This window comes from Caretta caretta, chromosome 5 (assembly GCF_965140235.1).
Source record: "Caretta caretta isolate rCarCar2 chromosome 5, rCarCar1.hap1, whole genome shotgun sequence".
Taxonomy (NCBI): Eukaryota; Metazoa; Chordata; order Testudines; family Cheloniidae; genus Caretta; species Caretta caretta.
This window is the reverse complement of record NC_134210.1, coordinates 5,696,151-5,715,503: the sequence shown is the minus strand read 5'-3', so window position 1 is coordinate 5,715,503 and position 19,353 is coordinate 5,696,151. Positions and strand designations below refer to the sequence as shown.

General features: G+C 44.7%; 2 protein-coding genes across 2 annotated transcripts in view; both read left to right on the top strand.

The window, feature by feature from the left end:
* Positions 1–19,353, top strand: part of UBE2R2 (ubiquitin conjugating enzyme E2 R2) — a 104,695-nt gene that overhangs the window by 27,782 nt on the left and 57,560 nt on the right. The window lies entirely within an intron of this gene.
* Positions 6,088–7,833, top strand: LOC125636991 (uncharacterized). Its single transcript, XM_048850962.2, has 2 exons — positions 6,088–6,683; positions 7,273–7,833. Exons 1-2 carry the CDS (start codon positions 6,101–6,103, stop codon positions 7,629–7,631), a joined length of 942 nt encoding a protein of 313 aa, XP_048706919.2. The 5' UTR covers positions 6,088–6,100; the 3' UTR covers positions 7,632–7,833.

The following is a 19,353-nucleotide window of genomic DNA, read 5'->3' as shown; positions in this document are numbered from 1 at the left end:
GTTTTTCTGCAGTTTCGTACCGGAGCTCTGAGCAGTCATACTGCTCCCTTACATACAGTGCTACTCCCCCACCTTTTCTGCCCTGCCTGTCCTTCCTGAACAGTTTATAACCATTCATGACAGTACTCCAGTCATGTGAGTTATCCCACCAAGTCTCTGTTATTCCGATCACGTCATAGTTCCTTGACATCACCAGGACCTCCAGTTCTCCCTGCTTGTTTCCAAGGCTTTGTGCATTTGTATATAAGCACTTGAGATAACCTGTTGATCGCCCCTCATTCCCAGTATGAGGCAGGAGCCCTCCCCTCACAGACATTCCTGCCTGTGCTTCCTCCCGGTATCCCGCTTTCCCACTTACCTCAGGGCTTTGGTCTCCTTCCCCCGGTGAACCTAGTTTAAAGCCCTCCTCACTAGGTTAGCCAGCCTGCTCGCGAAGATGCTCTTCCCTCTCTTCGTTAAGTGGAGCCCGTCTCTGCCTAGCACTCCTCCTTCTTGGAACACCATCCCATGGTCGAAGAATCCAAAGCCTTCTCTCCGACACCAGCTGCGTAGCCATTCGTTGACTTCCACGATTCGACGCTCCCTACCTAGGCCTTTTCCTTCCACGGGGAGGATGGACGAGAACACCACTTGCGCCTCCAACTCCTTTATCCTTCTTCCTAGAGCCACATAGTCCCCAGTGATCCGCTCAAGGTCATTCTTGGCAGTATCATTGGTGCCCACGTGGAGAAGCAGAAAGGGGTAGCGATCCGAGGGCTTGATGAGTCTCGGCAGTCTCTCCGTCACATCGTGAATCTTAGCCCCCCGGCAAGCAGCAGACTTCTTACAGTTGAGCTCACAACTCATGTACATTTGTAGGCCCAGTTGTCACAATTCACAAAGCTGCTTTTATTAACTTTCAAGGCCCTTTATAGTTAGTCCCCACTTCATCTCCCATTTGCTGTTGAGCTATTGGTGCTTGCCTCTGATCAGCCATGATGGCAGCCTCCACTACCCACGTGTTAAACTTTGTGCTTTCTCATATGTCTGCTCTACATGCTTGGGAGGAGATCCCAGTAAATATCAGCAAAGCTACCTCATTGTTAACCTTTGAGTCCCTCCTCAAAACTCTCTTTTGCTACGAGGCCTGCAAAAGACTTGACACCGGTTAGGCTGTTGGTGTGCAGAGACCGCTGCTTGTTATGCTGACCACTGTTGTCTCATTGTTTCCTTGTATTCCCCCATCTGTCTGTCTAGATCAGTCAGTCTCTTGGCTTACGTTTAGATTATAAATTCTTTAGGGCGGGGGCCATCTTTTTGTCCTGTGTTTGTACAGTGCCTATCACAGTTGCATCCTGGTACATGACTCAGGTTTCCAGTTGCTATGGTAATACAGATAATTAAAGAAGGTATTGTCGATGCAGAGGCATTAAAAAAACTAATTTTTTTCCAGAGGAACTGAGAATCTGCTGCTGCCATGAACTTCAGTTGAATATGTGAGTGCTCAGTAAGCGTGAAAATTAGGCCCTACAGTAAAAGTGCCAAAGACCCATTTTCAAAAGTCACATCTAAAAGTAAGATGTGCAAATCCATATAAGTTAAAAATTTCAATAAATGCCTAAAATTGAACAGTGAGAGTGTGGCTGGTCTAGGACTGTAACTCAGATGTTCTGACTTGAGCTTGTGCTCTGCCTGTTTAGATCATGCTGCCTCAGGTTTTACAAGAGTTCTTAATATTTTTGTAGGCTTTTAGTTACAATTCTTGGTAGAAGGCCTGGACATAACATGTAAAGCTTACCTTCTGTTGATAGTAGAGTGACCTATTCAGATTCATTTGGTCCAGTAATCTTGTTTTGAACTTTGTATGGTATTTATCTTGCACTTTCTATTAAAATGGTGAAAAGCGATACAAAAAACATGGCATACTTGACACTAGGCTCTGGGGTGATGTGAACCTTGGTATACCAGATCTCACTGAAACGGTGCACAAGAATATTCCATGCTCTTACCACATGCTTTTTCCAGAATCTGATATTTCAGCTGGCACTAATTTGATGATTAAAACTCCTTTATCAGAATTCCAAAAGGGCCCGCTTTACTTCATGTCTAACAGCAAATTTAAGTGGCTTTCTGTAGCTATGAAGAGAGGTAAGCTGCTAAAGAGCAGCAGAAACTAAATATTTTAAAAAGATGGATAACCCATGCTTTAAATGTCACTAAAGAACCTTGCATGTGGGATGAGCACACAGACTCCCAGGTGTCAGACGTAAGTGTTTAAACTTGTCTGAAACAAGATCTGATGGCAATATTAACAAACCCTTACTTCTGCTTGGCTAAGTTCGCTCTAAGCTGCGTGGATGCGCAGCAGCCTATTGAGTGCCATGCAGGCACTGAGGGCTGTGGTGGGGAGAGATGCCTCTCTCCCAGCCCCGCCCTGCTGCAGCCAGGGGAGAGGGCTGGGGGGGAGTCCTCATCCCAGCCCCATTCCAGAGCCTGCACCCCCAGCTTGAGCCCTTGCCCTTCTGCACCCAACCCCTCAGCCCTACCTCTGCCACATGAATATGGAGGTGATACGTCACACATCTCCATATTGGGGCACATAACAAAATTCATTCCGCACATGTGTGGGGAAAAATTAGAAGGAACACTGCTGCTTGGTGAACTTCAGTGCTTCCAGTGACTAAAATCTTGTTTAAATGATCTTTTTTTATAAAGCACCCCTTGTAAAAGCACACGGGATGTTGAACAACAATTATAAATCCAACTTCTTATTCATTAACAAAAGAACACTCTGACCAAAGTGAAATTACAGACAAGGTGGGTAAAGGGTACATTTTAAGAACGTTTTAGCTAATGCCTTTTAAAACCGCGAAGGCAGGGTGAGGTTGAACCGCTTAGGCTTTTAAAGGTTCGTCTTTAGAAACCTAGTCTAGACAAGCCCCAAATGACACGTAATCACTGACATCAGCACTGAAGTGCTCCCTTGAATCCTAAAAATGTCATGTTGCATTGTAGTACATTCAGATTTAGGGCTGGTCTACACACAAAAAATTGCACTGAAATAACAAGGTATTACCTTTAAGCCTGTTTAGTTATTTTGCTGCAAGTCGGTGAATGAAAGTGGTTACAGTTGATTTAGGCAAAGTTGGTTGACTGAGCCGCTTTTACTCCGAAATAACTGTCCCCACACACTTTTAAATCATCTAGTTATTTTTAGTTGAAGGGAACTGACTTAATTAAATCAGCTCAAGTTTTTGTATACTAGCCCTTAGTAAATTGTTTAATTACAATTTGTAGAACAATGGGATAGCTTCCAGTGCTCCATTCCAATCACTAAGGTTTCCTGAAACTTATATGGCCCTGCAGTTAGTTGCTGACATGTGTCCTGAAGCATGAGAGTTGGTATCCCTTTAATCCTTTTTATAAACTTTTATCCTAGATGATATAACTGTGGATGTTCTTATTATCCATATAAATGTCTAATCCTTTTTTGAATCCTGCTAAGCTTTTGGCCTTGATATTGCTTAGCAGTTATTTCCAGAGGTTGCTTATGAATTGCTTGTTTCCTAAGATCAATTTTAAATTTGTTGATATTTAGTGCTGAAATCCCCAAAATTTTGAATTACAACTTGTATCATTGAGGTGGATGTCAAACCTTCCTGGTTATGTAATGCCCAGACCTGCCTTATAGGTGTCTCCAAACTTCCAAGAGGACTTGTCTCTCTCACCACCTGGCCCCAGATTTTTTACTTTTTGTCCCCACCTTTCTTGAAGTCTGTCATCATATACATTAGGTGGCCTGCCTGTTACTCAGAAGTCCCCAGCGAAAGGTTTCCTCATCTTCCTTTGGGCATCTGTAAACTTTGAAAAGACATTCTTTTTTCCTGTAGACTTGAGAAATGCCCATACTGTTGAGACCAGTGAGACTTTTCAGTCTTTGTTTCCTTGGATTATAGAATTTCTCCTTCCTTTTTTTCCCTTGTTTGTACAGAATGGTAGAGGGCTCCCAGGGCAGAGTGATCAGAGTTCAGTTTTACTGAATAGCTGTTAGAAGTCATTAGAAAAGATTATTTTTATTATGATATTGCTCTGTTTAAAGCCTAGCAGAAGACCCCACCTTTGTTTTCTCTTATCTGCATTTTCCCCTCTTCCCAAACACACAGTTATGCTAGTGTTTTGAGCATGGTTGTTTAAAGGCAAAGGTAGGCTACAGGATTTTGTATTCCTTTCTAATCTTTTTAAGTGTTTCTACTAGTGTGGACAGATGGGATACAAGCCATCAAATACTTACTTTATGCATTTTTTTTCTGTCTTGCTGATAGACTCCTGTTTGTTTACAAATAAGTTTCATTTCTGGAACTGCTTTGGCTAGAGGGTGCAGAATTCCTTTGTTCTTAACTGCTACTACTTACCTGTAACCGAAAGGTCTAACAATAATATGTACTGGTGTGAATAAGGATCCAAGGGTTTGATCTCCACCAGCACAGATTCTCTAGTAATCAAATGGGGCAGGCTGCTGTTTCCTTTACCTTCCCTTTTTCACCTAAGGAACTTAATCTGAAATGGTTATCTAAAATCTGGCCCTGTAGCAAACCTCTAGTGTCCCTCTTAATTTTTCGGTAACTTTAAAGCATAGTTCATGTCTGGCTTCATGATTTCATTGGTGAAAATCTAAGAATATACAAAAATGTCTTTATTAGTTTGCTGTATTCAGTTGTTTTAGATCCAGTCTTGACTTAATAAGGAACAGCTTCATTTTAACATTAAACAGTTTTAACGTCCTATGGCAAATGCTGACCAATCTGACTTTCTAGTACATGTTTAATTTGCAAACTAAAATCTTGCTGTTGTGGCTTTTTTGCGTTAAACAACTGAACTGCACAGGATAATGAACTAATGATGCAGACTCTCAAGATCATTAATCTGTTTTTATTGCTCTAGCTGTATTAAAATCAACTCTAATCACAGCTGAAGAGCAAATGAACTGTGTTTTACCTTTAGGTATAATTGGACATACTGCCTTGTAAGTTTGTTTATTGTGCTTCTGTTCCATCTGTAAAATAATGGGTTATTACCTATGCTGCAAAGCCTAATACATAATTGATTGTGGGATATACACACACTGCAGCACATGCCATTATCTAGGCTGCATGGGCTGTTTTTGTATCTGATTTGCTTATAACCATTCTTTTTTATAATAAAAGCTAGAGGATTTTCAATCCTGTCATTAGGGGTACTTGATTACTCTTTTCCCAATCCTGATAAAAGTATCCAAAATGAAATGCTAAATCCCTCATCCAAATGCAGACTGACTTCTTTTTTTTTTTTGAGGATCAGTGTCCCAGTAAACATCAAGCAGTGAGCACTGCACATACCATTGCTCACATACTTTTGAGGTCATTTCCCTAACATCTGACTCCTTGGTCTTTCCATATGAGGAAGATCCGGGGTACTGGAACCTGGAATCCTGTCAAACTTACGTAGTGTTGCTGTGCTCTGTAAAGTTATGTTCCACTTTCTCTCTCTCTCTCTCTCCTGGATCTTTTTGTCCAAAAGATGCTGTTCAAGTGTAGCTTAATGTATGCGTATCAGCAGGTACTTACATGGATGTCCTCTAGACACTTTATTATGCCTTGTGGTGGAAGTCTTCCTTTTAAGGCCATAATATATTGGCAACTTTTGATGCAGATCTTGCATACCTGCTTTTTGAAAGCAGCCCTCTTCAGGGCTGCCTTCAAAACTGTAGTGTGGTCAGGTACAGCTCAGCCCTGGTCTACACTAGGACTTTAGGTCGAATTTAGCAGCGTTAAATCGATGTAAACCTGCACCCGTCCACACAATGAAGCCCTTTATTTCGACTTAAAGGGCTCTTAAAATCGATTTCCTTACTCCACCCCTGACAAGTGGATTAGCGCTTAAATCGACGTTGCCGGCTCGAATTTGGGGTACTGTGGACACAATTCGATGGTATTGGCCTCCGGGAGCTATCCCAGAGTGCTCCATTGTGACCGCTCTGGACAGCACTCTCAACTCAGATGCACTGGCCAGGTAGACAGGAAAAGAACCGCGAACTTTTGAATCTCATTTCCTGTTTGGCCAGCGTGGCAAGCTGCAGGTGACCATGCAGAGCTCATCAGCACAGGTGACCATGATGGAGTCCCAGAATCGCAAAAGAGCTCCAGCATGGACCGAACGGGAGGTACGGGATCTGATCGCTGTTTGGGGAGAGGAATCCGTGCTATCAGAACTCCGTTCCAGTTTTCGAAATGCCAAAACCTTTGTGAAAATCTCCCAGGGCATGAAGGACAGAGGCCATAACAGGGACCCGAAGCAGTGCCGCGTGAAACTGAAGGAGCTGAGGCAAGCCTACCAGAAAACCAGAGAGGCGAACAGCCGCTCTGGGTCAGAGCCCCAAACATGCCGCTTCTATGATGAGCTGCATGCCATTTTAGGGGGTTCAGCCACCACTACCCCAGCCGTGTTGTTTGACTCCTTCAATGGAGATGGAGGCAATACGGAAGCAGGTTTTGGGGACGAAGAAGATGATGATGATGAGGAGGTTGTAGATAGCTCACAGCAAGCAAGCGGAGAAACCGGTTTTCCCGACAGCCAGGAACTGTTTCTCACCCTAGACCTGGAGCCAGTACCCCCCGAACCCACCCAAGGCTGCCTCCTGGACCCAGCAGGCGGAGAAGGGACCTCTGGTGAGTGTACCTTTTAAAATACTATACATGGTTTAAAAGCAAGCATGTGAAAGGATTACTTTGCCCTGGCATTTGCGGTTCTCCTAGATGTAGTCCTAAAGCCTTTGCAAAAGGTTTCTGGGGAGGGCAGCCTTATTGCGTCCTTCATGGTAGGACACTTTACCACTCCAGGCCAGTAACACGTACTCGGGAATCATTGTAGAACAAAGCATTGCAGTGTATGTTTGCTGGCATTCAAACAACATCCGTTCTTTATCTCTCTGTGTTATCCTCAGGAGAGTGAGATATAATTCATGGTCACCTGGTTGAAATAGAGTGCTTTTCTTCAGGGGACACTCAGAGGAGCCCATTCCTGCTGGGCTGTTTGCCTGTGGCTAAACAGAAATGTTCCCCGCTGTTAGCCACAGGGAGGGGGGAAGGTTGAGGGGGTAGTCACGCGGTGGGAGGAGGCAAAATGCAACCTTGTAACGAAAGCACATGTGCTATGTATGTAATGTTAACAGCAAGGTTTACCCTGAAAGAGTGTAGCCACTGTTTTATAAAATGTGTCTTTTTAAATACCGCTGTCCCTTTTTTTTTGCTCCACCAGCTGCATGTGTTTCAATGATCACAGGATCTTCTCCTTCCCAGAGTCTAGTGAAGCTTAGAAAGAAAAAAAAACGCACTCGCGATGAAATGTTCTCCGAGCTCATGCTGTCCTCCCACACTGACAGAGCACAGACGAATGCGTGGAGGCAAATAATGTCAGAGTGCAGGAAAGCACAAAATGACCGGGAGGAGAAGTGGCGGGCTGAAGAGAGTAAGTGGCGGGCTGAAGAGAGTAAGTGGCGGGCTGAAGAGAGGGCTGAAGCTCAAATGTGGCGGCAGCGTGATGAGAGGAGGCAGGATTCAATGCTGAGGCTGCTGCAGGACCAAACCAGTATGCTCCAGTGTATGGTTGAGCTGTAGCAAAGGCAGCTGGAGCACAGGCTGCCACTGCTGCCCCTCTGTAACCAACCGCCCTCCTCCCCAAGTTCCATAGCCTCCACACCCAGACGCCCAAGAACGCGGTGGGGGGGCCTCCGGCCAACCAGCCACTCCACCACAGAGGATTGCCCAAAAAAAAGAAGGCTGTCATTCAATAAATTTTAAAGTTGTAAACTTTTAAAGTGCTGTGCTTAAAGTGCTGTGTGGCATTTTCCTTCCCTCCTCCACCACCCCTCCTGGGCTACCTTGGTAGTCATCCCCCTATTTGTGTGATGAATGAATAAAGAATGCATGAATGTGAAGCAACAATGACTTTATTGCCTCTGCAAGCGGTGATTGAAGGGAGGAGGGGCGGGTGGTTAGCTTACAGGGAAGTAGAGTGAACCAAGGGGCGGGGGGTTTCATCAAGGAGAAACAAGCAGAACTTTCACACCGTAGCCTGGCCAGTCATGAAACTGGTTTTCAAAGCTTCTCTGATGCGTACCGCGCCCTCCTGTGCTCTTCTAACCGCCCTGGTGTCTGGCTGCGCGTAACCAGCAGCCAGGCGATTTGCCTCAACCTCCCACCCCGCCATAAACGTCTCCCCCTTACTCTCACAGATATTGTGGAGCACACAGCAAGCAGTAATAACAGTGGGAATATTGGTTTCGCTGCGGTCTAAGCGAGTCAGTAAACTGCGCCAGCGCGCCTTTAAACGTCCAAATGCACATTCTACCACCATTCTGCACTTGCTCAGCCTGTAGTTGAACAGCTCCTGACTACTGTCCAGGCTGCCTGTGTACGGCTTCATGAGCCCATGGCATTAAGGGGTAGGCTGGGTCCCCAAGGATACATATAGGCATTTCAACATCCCCAACAGTTATTTTCTGGTCTGGGAATAAAGTCCCTTCCTGCAGCTTTTGAAACAGACCAGAGTTCCTGAAGATGCGAGCATCATGCACCTTTCCCGGCCATCCCACGTTGATGTTGGTGAAACGTCCCTTGTGATCCACCAGAGCTTGCAGCACTATCGAAAAGTACCCCTTGCGGTTTATGTACTCGGCGGCTTGGTGCTCCGGTGCCAAGATAGGGATATGGGTTCCGTCTATGGCCCCACCACAGTTAAGGAATCCCATTGCAGCAAAGCCATCCACTATGACCTGCACATTTCCCAGGGTCACTACCCTTGATATCAGCAGATCTTTGATTGCGTGGGCTACTTGCATCACAGCAGCCCCCACAGTAGATTTGCCCACTCCAAATTGATTCCCAACTGACCGGTAGCTGTCTGGCGTTGCAAGCTTCCACAGGGCTATCGCCACTCGCTTCTCAACTGTGAGGGCTGCTCTCATCTTGGTATTCATGCGCCTCAGGGCAGGGGAAAGCAAGTCACAAAATTCCATGAAAGTGCCCTTACGCATGCGAAAGTTTCGCAGCCACTGGGAATCGTCCCAGACCTGCAACACTATGCGGTCCCACCAGTCTGTGCTTGTTTCCCGAGCCCAGAATCGGCGTTCCACAGCATGTACCTGCCCCATTAGCACCATGATGCATGCATTGGCAGGGCCCATGCTTTCAGAGAAATCTGTGTCCATGTCCTGATCACTCACGTGACCGCGCTGACGTCACCTCCTCGCCCGGTATCGCTTTGCCAGGTTCTGGTGCTGCATATACTGCTGGATAATGCGTGTGGTGTTTAATGTGCTCCTAATTGCCAAAGTGAGCTGAGCGGCCTCCATGCTTGCCTTGGTATGGCGTCCGCACAGAAAAAAGGCGCGGAACGATTGTCTGCCGTTGCTCTGACGGAGGGAGGGGCGACTGACGACACGGCTTACAGGGTTGGCTTCAGGGAGCTAAAATCAACAAAGGGGGTGCCTGTACATCAAGGAGTATTTCAGGCAGGACTTCACGGAGGGTTCCAATAAGAAATGGTGCACCTAAGTTATTGTTCTTATTGGGACAAGGAGGTTAGCCTGGCCTCTGACTGACACTTGCCTAGATTTACCTCGCTGCACCTTCTCTGTGAGTGACTGCAGTGTGACCTAGAGGAATGAGTCCCCTAGACAGGGGAGGGGGGGAAGCAAATGAGTACAAAACAAATCTGGTCTATTTCTTGTTTTGATGCACTCCATCTATCTTTTACATCTTTGGCTGGCAGCAGACGGTGCAGAAGGACTGCATGTCATCCACATCTCATGGCTGCTCGGCAGAAGATGGTACAGTACGACTGCTAGCCATCCCCATCTCTTGCCTGCCTGGCAGAAGATGGTACAATACGACTGCTAGCAATCCTCATCTCTTGCCTGCCTGGCAGAAGATGGTACAGTACGACTGCTAGCAGTCCGTATTGCCTGCCCGCTCACCATAAGACGGTTCAATAGGACTGACTGCAGGCAGGACTAAAGAGAATGACCTGGTCAAGTCACTCCAACTTTAGTCCCTGCGCCCATGTCTGCCCAGGCGCTCCCAGCCGACATGGCCAGGAGCACCTCGGACACGATGAGGACGACTACCAATCGTATTGCACCGTCTGCTGCCAGAAGGCAATGGGTTGCTGCTACTGTGCAGCAAAGCCGTACCGCGTCTACCAGCACCCAGGAGACACAGGGTGACGGTTACCTGAGCGGGCTCCATGCTTGCCGTGGTATGGCGTCTGCACAGGTAACTCAGGAAAAAAGGCGCGAAATGATTGTCTGCCCTTGCTTTCACGGAGGGAGGGAGGGAACGGGGGCCTGACGATACGTACCCAGAACCACCCGCGACAATGTTTTAGCCCCATCAGAGTGCTCCATTGTGACTGCTCTGGACAGCACTCTCAGATGCCCGATTGTTTGCCGTTGCTCTGACGCCGGGAGGGGCGCTTACAGGGTTGGCTTCAGGGAGCTAAAATCAACAAAGGGGGTGGCTTTACATCAAGGGGTATTTCAGGCAGGACTTCACGGAGGGTTCGAATAAGAAATGGTGCACCTAAGTTATTGTCCTTATTGGAACAAGAAGGTTAGCCTGGCCTCTGATTGATACATGGCTAGATTTACCTCGCTGCACCTTCTCTGTGAGTGACTGTAGTGTGATCTAGAAGAATGAGTCCCCTAGACAGGGGAGGGGGGGAAGCAAATGAGTACAAAACAAATCTGGTCTATTTCTTGTTTTGATGCACTCCATCTATCTTTTACATCTTTGGCTGGCAGCAGACGGTGCAGAAGGACTGCATGCCATCCACATCTCATGGCTGCTCGGCAGAAGATGGTACAGTACGACTGCTAGCAGTCTGTATCGCCTGCCCGCTCACCATAAGACGGTTCAATAGGACTGACTGCAGGCAGAACTAAAGAGAATGACCTGGTCAAGTCACTCCAACTTTAGTCCCTGCACCCATGTCTGCCCAGGCGCTCCCAGCCGACATGGCCAGGAGCACCTTGGACATGACGATGACAGCTACCAGTCGTACTGTACCGTCTGCTGCCACAAGGCAAGGGGTTGCTGCTACTGTGTAGCAATGCCGTACCGCGTCTGCCAGCACCCAGGAGACATACGGTGACGGTTACCTGAGCGGGCTCCATGCTTGCCGTGGTATGGCGTCTGCACAGGTAACTGAGGAAAAAAGGCGCGAAATGATTGTCTGCCCTTGCTTTCACGGAGGGAGGGAGGGAACGGGGGCCTGACGATATGTACCCAGAACCACCCGCGACAATGTTTTAGCCCCATCAGGCATTGGGATCTCAACCCAGAATTCCAATGGGCAGCGGAGACTGCGGGAACTGTGGGATAGCTACCCACAGTGCAACGCTCCGGAAGTCGACTCTTGCCTCGGTACTGTGGAAGCGCTCCGCCGAGTTAATGCACTTAGAGCATTTTCTGTGGGGACACACACACTCGAATATATAAAACCGATTTCTAAAAAACCGACTTCTATAAATTCGACCTTATTCCGTAGTGTAGACATACCCTTAGTTTCTTTCTGAAAGAAGAAACAGCAGTTCGTACTCCAATTTAAATGAGCCTACTGGTATATAAGGAACGTCTCTGATCCAAACACTTAGAATGAACAAACACTCCCACTATGGAAATGCATTTTTTTTCTGAAGGTGGAGTAATGCTTCCACCCCTGCTCACAAGAACTTGGTAGCTTTGTTAAAGCAGAGCTCAGTCAGTTCAGACAAGCAGCAAAAATAAGTGCAATGTAGAATCTATAGCATGGATAGTGGCTTTTTTGTACCCACTTATTCAATTAACATTATAAACTGTCGTCAAATTGTTGGGCACAATAGAGCTTCTCTTCTTCCCTAGTCTCCATTTCAGTTACAGCAACACAGTGCCCAAAGAACAAAATAGGGTCAAAACTGACCAGAAAGCAAGAAGTGCCCCACTTTGCGATAGAATTTTCTAAAACACTTTTAAATTTACTCTTCCTTTTTGCTGAATATATTTGCAAAATATTTATATACACTGGGGCTGAATTTTGCCACCACCGTCTTTTGAGAGAATTTTGTGACTTAAATGCCATTTGTATATAGCCAGAAAATTTAATTGTAAACTCTTCAGGGCGGAGATGGTTGCTATTAAAAAAAATAAAGTGGCAAATACTATGGGGCCCTGATCTGACTGGGAACTCTGGGTGCTGCAACAGTATAAATAATAAATCTGTGAAGTTAATCCCAGTACATGATGCAGTAAAGATTTTTCTGGATATTAATGTGCTGCGCAAAAATAACACTTGTTCAGTTGTTAGCTGTACAGCTTGTGTGGATGCAAATGTAGGCAAATTGATTAGTGTATTACATAACACTAAAATTCTCTGAGCTTCTATTTGGCAAGCCTCATGCATAGTCCTCTGAGGCAAACAAGTAATTTTTTAGTAACTGGGTTATGAGTGAGCAGAATTCTGCATAATGTTTGGTTTTGTAGCTTTGAAAGAGAACTTATGTACAACAGAAGTAGATACAGCATCTTTGTTCTTGTACAGGGGTTAGTGTTTTTTCGATTAAGCCTTAATCTAGCAATTGACAAACTTTAAAATATTGAAGACTGAAGTAATCAATAATTTAAGTCTGGTTAAAATAACTAGTTTTGGTCTTGTATACACCTATATTTAAATTAGTTAGAGAAAGTCATTAAACTGACCAACTTAAAATATTCCATTTTCTTGCATGTAGTGGAATAGTCAACACTCGGTGTATATAAAGTAACTGTTTAGATCAGTAAGGTATCAAGTTGAGACTGAATGCATACCACTTGATTTTAATAAATACTACAGTTTACATATGCAAACACTAATGTTCTTAGTCCATTGATGAGCCTTGTACACACTCTGGCTTGAGAGATTACTGAAAAATAGAGTGCAAAATTTTATTACAGTAGCATCTAGAGGCTCTAATCAGAGTCTATTCTGTACATACTATCTGCAGATTCAAACCATAGCATTCATCAAAATAATCTGGTAGATACTCAACCTAAAATGTTGTTTTCTAATTGGAAAAATACAGCTTTATCAACACTCCACTGGTCATTGAACTCCTGAGTGTTTACATCCATAGAATACTGGAAAAACAGTAGAAAACTGTGGCTCTAGAGGTTTATTAGATCTGAAGTGGTTACACCACTTTTCAATGAAATGCCTTTTTTAAATTACGCAGTTTGAATCTTTCAGAAGTGTGCAAGTGTACTCCCTCCGTCATACAGGATACCTCCATATTAAGCCACCATTTCACTGTTTGCTTGTATAACTAATTCAGTTTACTAATCCCATTTCACTGCTTGTTTCCCAGAGTGCGTGGATGCAAACGAAATTTAACACTACTTGGTGGTGAACCTGTTGTGATGCTAGGATGTCACACTTAGAATTCCGGGTGACAAACTGTCAGTCCTTACTTGGCTGAGTCCTGTAAGCCTAAATAAAAACTGGTTCTTCATTCTCCTGGTATTAATGCATCTTTTCCTCACACTGAGCTTATTGGCAGTTTCCCCTAGCAACCAGCACACTGCAGCAGTTTGCACATGAGAAGCACAGCTGTACAAGGCGCAAGAATATCATCACTAGCTGCAATTTTAGGTACTCATGGGTTGGGGAGAAAGCATGTTTGTGTATTGAACAAACTTAGCACCATGAGATGGCCTTCTGTAGAGTTCCTTGATTTGCTTTCCAGAACTGACTTTATTCATAATACTAGAATGGAATAATTAACTCTCAATTTGAGGTTTGTCATGAACAGCATCTTAGTTCAAAGCCTCTTTACTACACTCCTCTTCAATAGTTATGTTAATACTTTTTCACATTCACTGTGGAAAAGCAGTGACTTCTGTTTGTTGTAGAAATGTAGGCCTGAAAGAGACCTTGAAGTCATCAAGTCGAGCCACCCGTGCAGAGGCAGGACCAAACATACCTAGATTTCTGACAGGGATCTTGTCCAAATGGTTCTTAAAAACCTCCAATGAGTGGGATTCCATAACCTCCCTTGGAAACCTATCCTAGAGTTAACTATCTTACAGTTAGAAAATTTTTCCTAATATCTAACCTAAATTTTCCTTTCTGCAGATTAAACCCATTACTTTTCCTACCTTCAGTGGACATGGAGAAGAGCTGATCATTGTCCTCTTTATAACAGTCTTCATATTTGCTAATGGCTATTATCAGGTCCCCCCCATCTGTCATCTTTTCTAAAGACTAAACATGCCCATTTTAGCCTTCCCTCACAGGTCACATTTCTAAACCTTTTATCATGTTTGTTCTCGTACCCCTCTCCAGTTTGTCCACCTCTTTCTTAAAATGTGGCATCCAGAACTGGACACAATACTCTAGCAGGTTCACCAGGGCTTAGCAGAGCGGGACGCTGCCTCCTGTATCTTACATATGACACTCCTGTTATACACCCCAGAATATTAGCCTTTTTTTGCCACTACATCGCAGCTGTATTACAGCATAGCCAGTTAATCCTCATTGTGTAGTTGTACATTTGATTCCTTCCTTGTCCTTGTTGATTTCAGACCAATTCTCTAATTTGTCATGTTCATTTTGAATTCTAATCATAGAATCCTAGAATATCAGGGTTAGAAGGGACCTCAGGAGGTCATCTAGTCCAGCCCCCTGCTCAAAGCAGGACCAATCCCCCATTAAATCATCCCAGCCAGGGCTTTGTCAAGCCTGACCTTAATCCTGTCCTCAAGTGCTTGCAACCCCTCGCGGCTCAATGTCCTCCACAGATTTTGAGTATATTCTCTTGACTCCAATATCCAAATCATTTAATGAATATATTGAATAGTATTGGACCCAGGACTGACCTCTGAAGGGATCCCACTGGGTCCCCCTTCCCAGTTTGACAGTGAGCTATTGATAACTACTCTGAGCACAGGTGCCGACTCCATGGGTGCTCCAGCCCTGGAGCACCCATGGAAAAAAATAGTGGGTGCTCAGCAGCCCCATGGATTAGCTCCCCCTCCCTCCCACCTGGTATGACCAGCTGTTCAGTGGGGAGGGGGAGCAGCAGTGGGGCAGGAAGAGGAAATAAAGGACCCCCCCCCCCGTGCTTTCCCTACCAATCTATATAATTTAGCACAATTGTAGCTTCAGCACTTTCTAAAACACGGGAAACTGAGTGTGGAATGGTTCTTGGGCTCAGGGCAGGATCTCTTCTCCCTATATGGCTAGATGCGAAAGGCGTAGAGCCAAATTCAGGTTTCTGCCTCAAGCCATGCTGTGCGGGGGTGCAGGGTTGTAGTGGCTTCTGCCCACTGTGATCAGCTGTTCAGCAGCATGCTGGGGGTGGGGGGAGGAGTTGGGGGTAGGAAGAGGCCGAGGGTGGCTTGGGGGAAGGGGTGGAGTAGGGGCAGAGCCAGGGGTGGAGCGGGTGTTGAGCACCCCTCGGGAAGTTGGTGCCTCTGACTATCATCTTTCAGCTAGTTGTGCACCCACCCTTATAGTAATTTAATCTAGATCACATTTCCCTTACTTGCTCATGAGCAAGCAATGTGGGACTGTCAAAACCCTTACTAAAATCAAGACTTCCCATGGAACCGGACCTAACCTACCTGTTCTGAGTTCTTTAAAGACTGCTGTTTTGAATTCTGCTGTTCTTATTCTGCTGCTCACTCCTTCCTTTCCTTAAAACAATGGAACAACCATTTCATCATCACTTTCACCCAAATTGCCTTCCATCTTTACATTTGCAACCAATATCTCCCTGTTGGTCAGAATCAAGTCTAAAATGGAAGAAACCAGGGGGACAGTCTTTACTTTCTGAAACAAAATATTGTCCCCAGTACATTCCAAGAATATAATGGACATTTTGTGTATTGTTGTATTAAAGCCCCCATTACTACCAAGTCTTGGGTATTGGATTTTTGTTTGTTCTAGAAATGCCTCATCCACCATCTATTCCTGATTTGCTGCTTTGTAATAGACACCTACCATGACATCACCTTTATTTTTTTCCTCCTTTTATCTTTATCCAGATGTTTTCAGCTTGTCTGTTTCATCTCCTTCTGGACCTCAAACAAGTGTATATATTCTTGATGTACAATGCAACATCACCTCCCTTCGTGACCAATCTATCTCCCTCTGTACCAATGTTCCAGTCATGAGATTTATTCCACCAAGTCTGTCAGTTATGTCATAATTTAGTTTATGTACTAATACTTCTAGTTCCTGTTTGTTCCCCATTCTCCTATTTGTTTAGGCATCTAAGATATTGAACAGATTTTCCTCTTTTTGCTCCTATCATCCTATTGTAACTTTGTATATCACCCTGCCCCCCTGAAACATCTAACCCTCTGCTAAAAATCCCTTTTTTATTCTTGCCTATGAGCTTTTTGTCACTTGCCCTCTTTGAATCTAGTTTAAAGCCCTCCTCATTGAGTTGATGAAGAAAGATGCTGTTCTCCTTCTTGGCCAGGTGGACCACATCTCTTCCTAGCAGTCCTTCCTGTGACCACATCCTGTGGTCAAGAAAGCTGAAGCCCTCCCATTGAAACCATCCCTACAGCCATGTATTCATGTCCAATGTGTACGTGTCCCTCCCTGGGGCCTTACTCGCAACTGGGAGAATGGACTAGAACATAACCTGCTCCCCAAACTCCTCCATCCTTGCTCCTGAGCCCTCCAATCACTGTTGATCTGCTCAGGGGCATACCTGGTAGTATTATTAGTGCCCCTGAAGATGAGCACCGTGGGGTAGTGGTAGAGGGACACCCTTTCCATTATGTCTTGGATGCAGGATCCAGGCAGGTATCACACTTCCCAGGATATAATGTCGCTGTCAGGTTGGCTGTTACTCTGATCACCAGCACTCATTGCTGCCTCCCCTTCAGTGTGAAGACCATGAGCCTGCCAGCGCTGGGGGGAGGTGGTTCCTCCTTAGCCATTGTGGGGGTCTGCTTCTCTCCTTCTGTTGCCAGTGGAGCATACAGATTCTTGACCAAAATGGGCGGAGGACCCTCAGAGGCATGAGTTCTCCTTCATCCTCTGGTGTCACGGTAGTTGGCTAGTATCCTCTTGTCCCAGATGTTTCATCGACAGGATGCACCTAGAAGTCTCTGGGCTCTTGGATGATGTGCATACAAGCCATCTTTCTGCAGCTCTTACCTGCTTCCTGAGGGACTCCACCAACAGACATCTTTCACACTGGGTGGTTCCCCCTACCTGGCTTTTGTTGGTGGGGACATGTAGGCCACATTGCCAGCAACTCAAGGCCGGGGCCTGGGTGGAAGCCTTGAGGGTTAGGATACTTGTCTGGGAGGGCCCCCACGGGTGCAGGTAGAGGAAGAGCTGGTGGTGGTGATGCCTAACAGTTGAACCCATACCTTTCCAACCTCCTTTCCCTGAGTTGAAAACTTTTTTTTATCTATTCACCTGGGAAGTTTAGGTTCCATTTCAAAATGACATCAATTTTAAAATAAGCTAAAAATAGTTTGTGTTCTCCCCCCCCATATCCCCTAAGTCTCTGACTATTTTTATGGCATCATGATCACATTCTGTTTTTAAAATGCCCACTTTTTTTTCTCCACTGCAGTGTGAAGGACCTGTGGGGGAGGGTGGGAAGAGGGGAATGAAATTGACCTTGCATAAAGTAAGCTTGAGAGAGTCTCCATGTTTTGTTTTTCATCTATAATCTTTGTTAATTCTAAGACTAGTTAGTGTTCAGATGGAAGTGTGACTTAAGCTGGTGTCCCTTTAAGTCCTGACACCAACGTATGCATTAAAAAATTTCAGATTGCATGTAGTCTTCAGTTCATCTTCCCTGCATTATATTTAAAGAGGATAATTTTGTTGGTGAAGACCACATGACTTGCTGGACATGTCTACAAATTCATTTCCTTGTAAATTCTTACCTTGGTATGTTGCTTGTTAAACTGAGTGCTAAATTAGTATGTGGTTATGCATTTTGGAGGAGAGGAACAGGATAAAGTGTGGTTTTTTGTTTTGTTTTGTTAAAACCACATTTTCTGAAATAGTCTGAACATGGCCTGGCCTTGCCTTCTCTACACTTAAGCAAGTACAGCAGGGGATGTCAATAGGCGGGCCGTGGGCCAAATCTGGACTGCCAGGTGCTTTTGAACAGACTCCAAAATCTTTTTATTTACTTATTGTTTTCTCTGGAGTCTGGACCTTGACAAAAAATGGTTGACTGTCCCTGAAGTACAGCATCTCTGCTGCGAACAGATGTCAGCAACAGGTAGCCTGTCTTGTCTGGGCAGATATTAAAAGGCTAATGTAAGTAACTGTAAGACAATGGTCACTATCAGAAAGGATGTTGGGCTAGATGGCCCATTGGTCTGACCCAGTATGGTTTTTCTTATGTTCTTAAGACCCCTTTAAAGTGCAGTTGTACTTTGAATTGTCAGTGTGAAAATGGCACTACCAGAGTCGACAGATCTGATCTAGGTCATCTCTACTTCGTTTAGGAAGCAAAACTTTTTTCTGCTGTTTAGCCCTATTAACACTGCAAAGCCAGCATAACTGGAGGGAGAGATTCTATTTTGACTTGTGCATCAGCAGAACAGTTAAATCATTTCCAAGTACAGGAGCAAATTCTCCCCTCAGTAGTTACATCTTTATAACCAGATGCTACTGAAGGGATGCACAGATGTAAGTAAAGGTAGATTTGTCTTGCTGAATCTATTGCTAATGCCTGAGCCAGGAAGAATAGTGTGACAATTTGTTTCTAGCACTGGAAGTCTAAAAACATTTAAACAAACAAACACAACCTTTTCAGTTTGCTTGTGTTTGCTTAGTTTCTAAATGTAGCTACAGTAGTTCAAATAAACCATCAGTTTCTTGTATAGGTGCTTCATACAGCAGCTGATGGAAGTGCATTTTAAAAACCACAAATTGATAGAAGACTTAAGTAGTAGGCATAGTACCTGAAACTACTTTAAAAAACAAAAACAAAAAACAACCCTAGATATCCAGTTCAAGTCCTAGTAATTTAGTAGCATAAACAGTCCTAACCACAAAGAACATACAATCAAATTAAGACAAATATAGCAAGGAATAAGGCTTTCACCAAAAAAGGACACAAGTCTGTGTGCATTGCTTCACTGGGTTGGGTAGCTTTTAAATTTTCTTTTTTGGTATAGGAGTCTGGGTCTTCATTTGTCACAGGGCTTTGAAGGAAGAGGTAGGTTGGTCCCAAGTGTAAAGGTCTTTTGTGTAATCTTGTGTTTTTGTAGAAATGTTGAATGTCTAGCATAAAGAGTAATACTAAACCTGATAAAATTGGCTTGGTTAGACTTG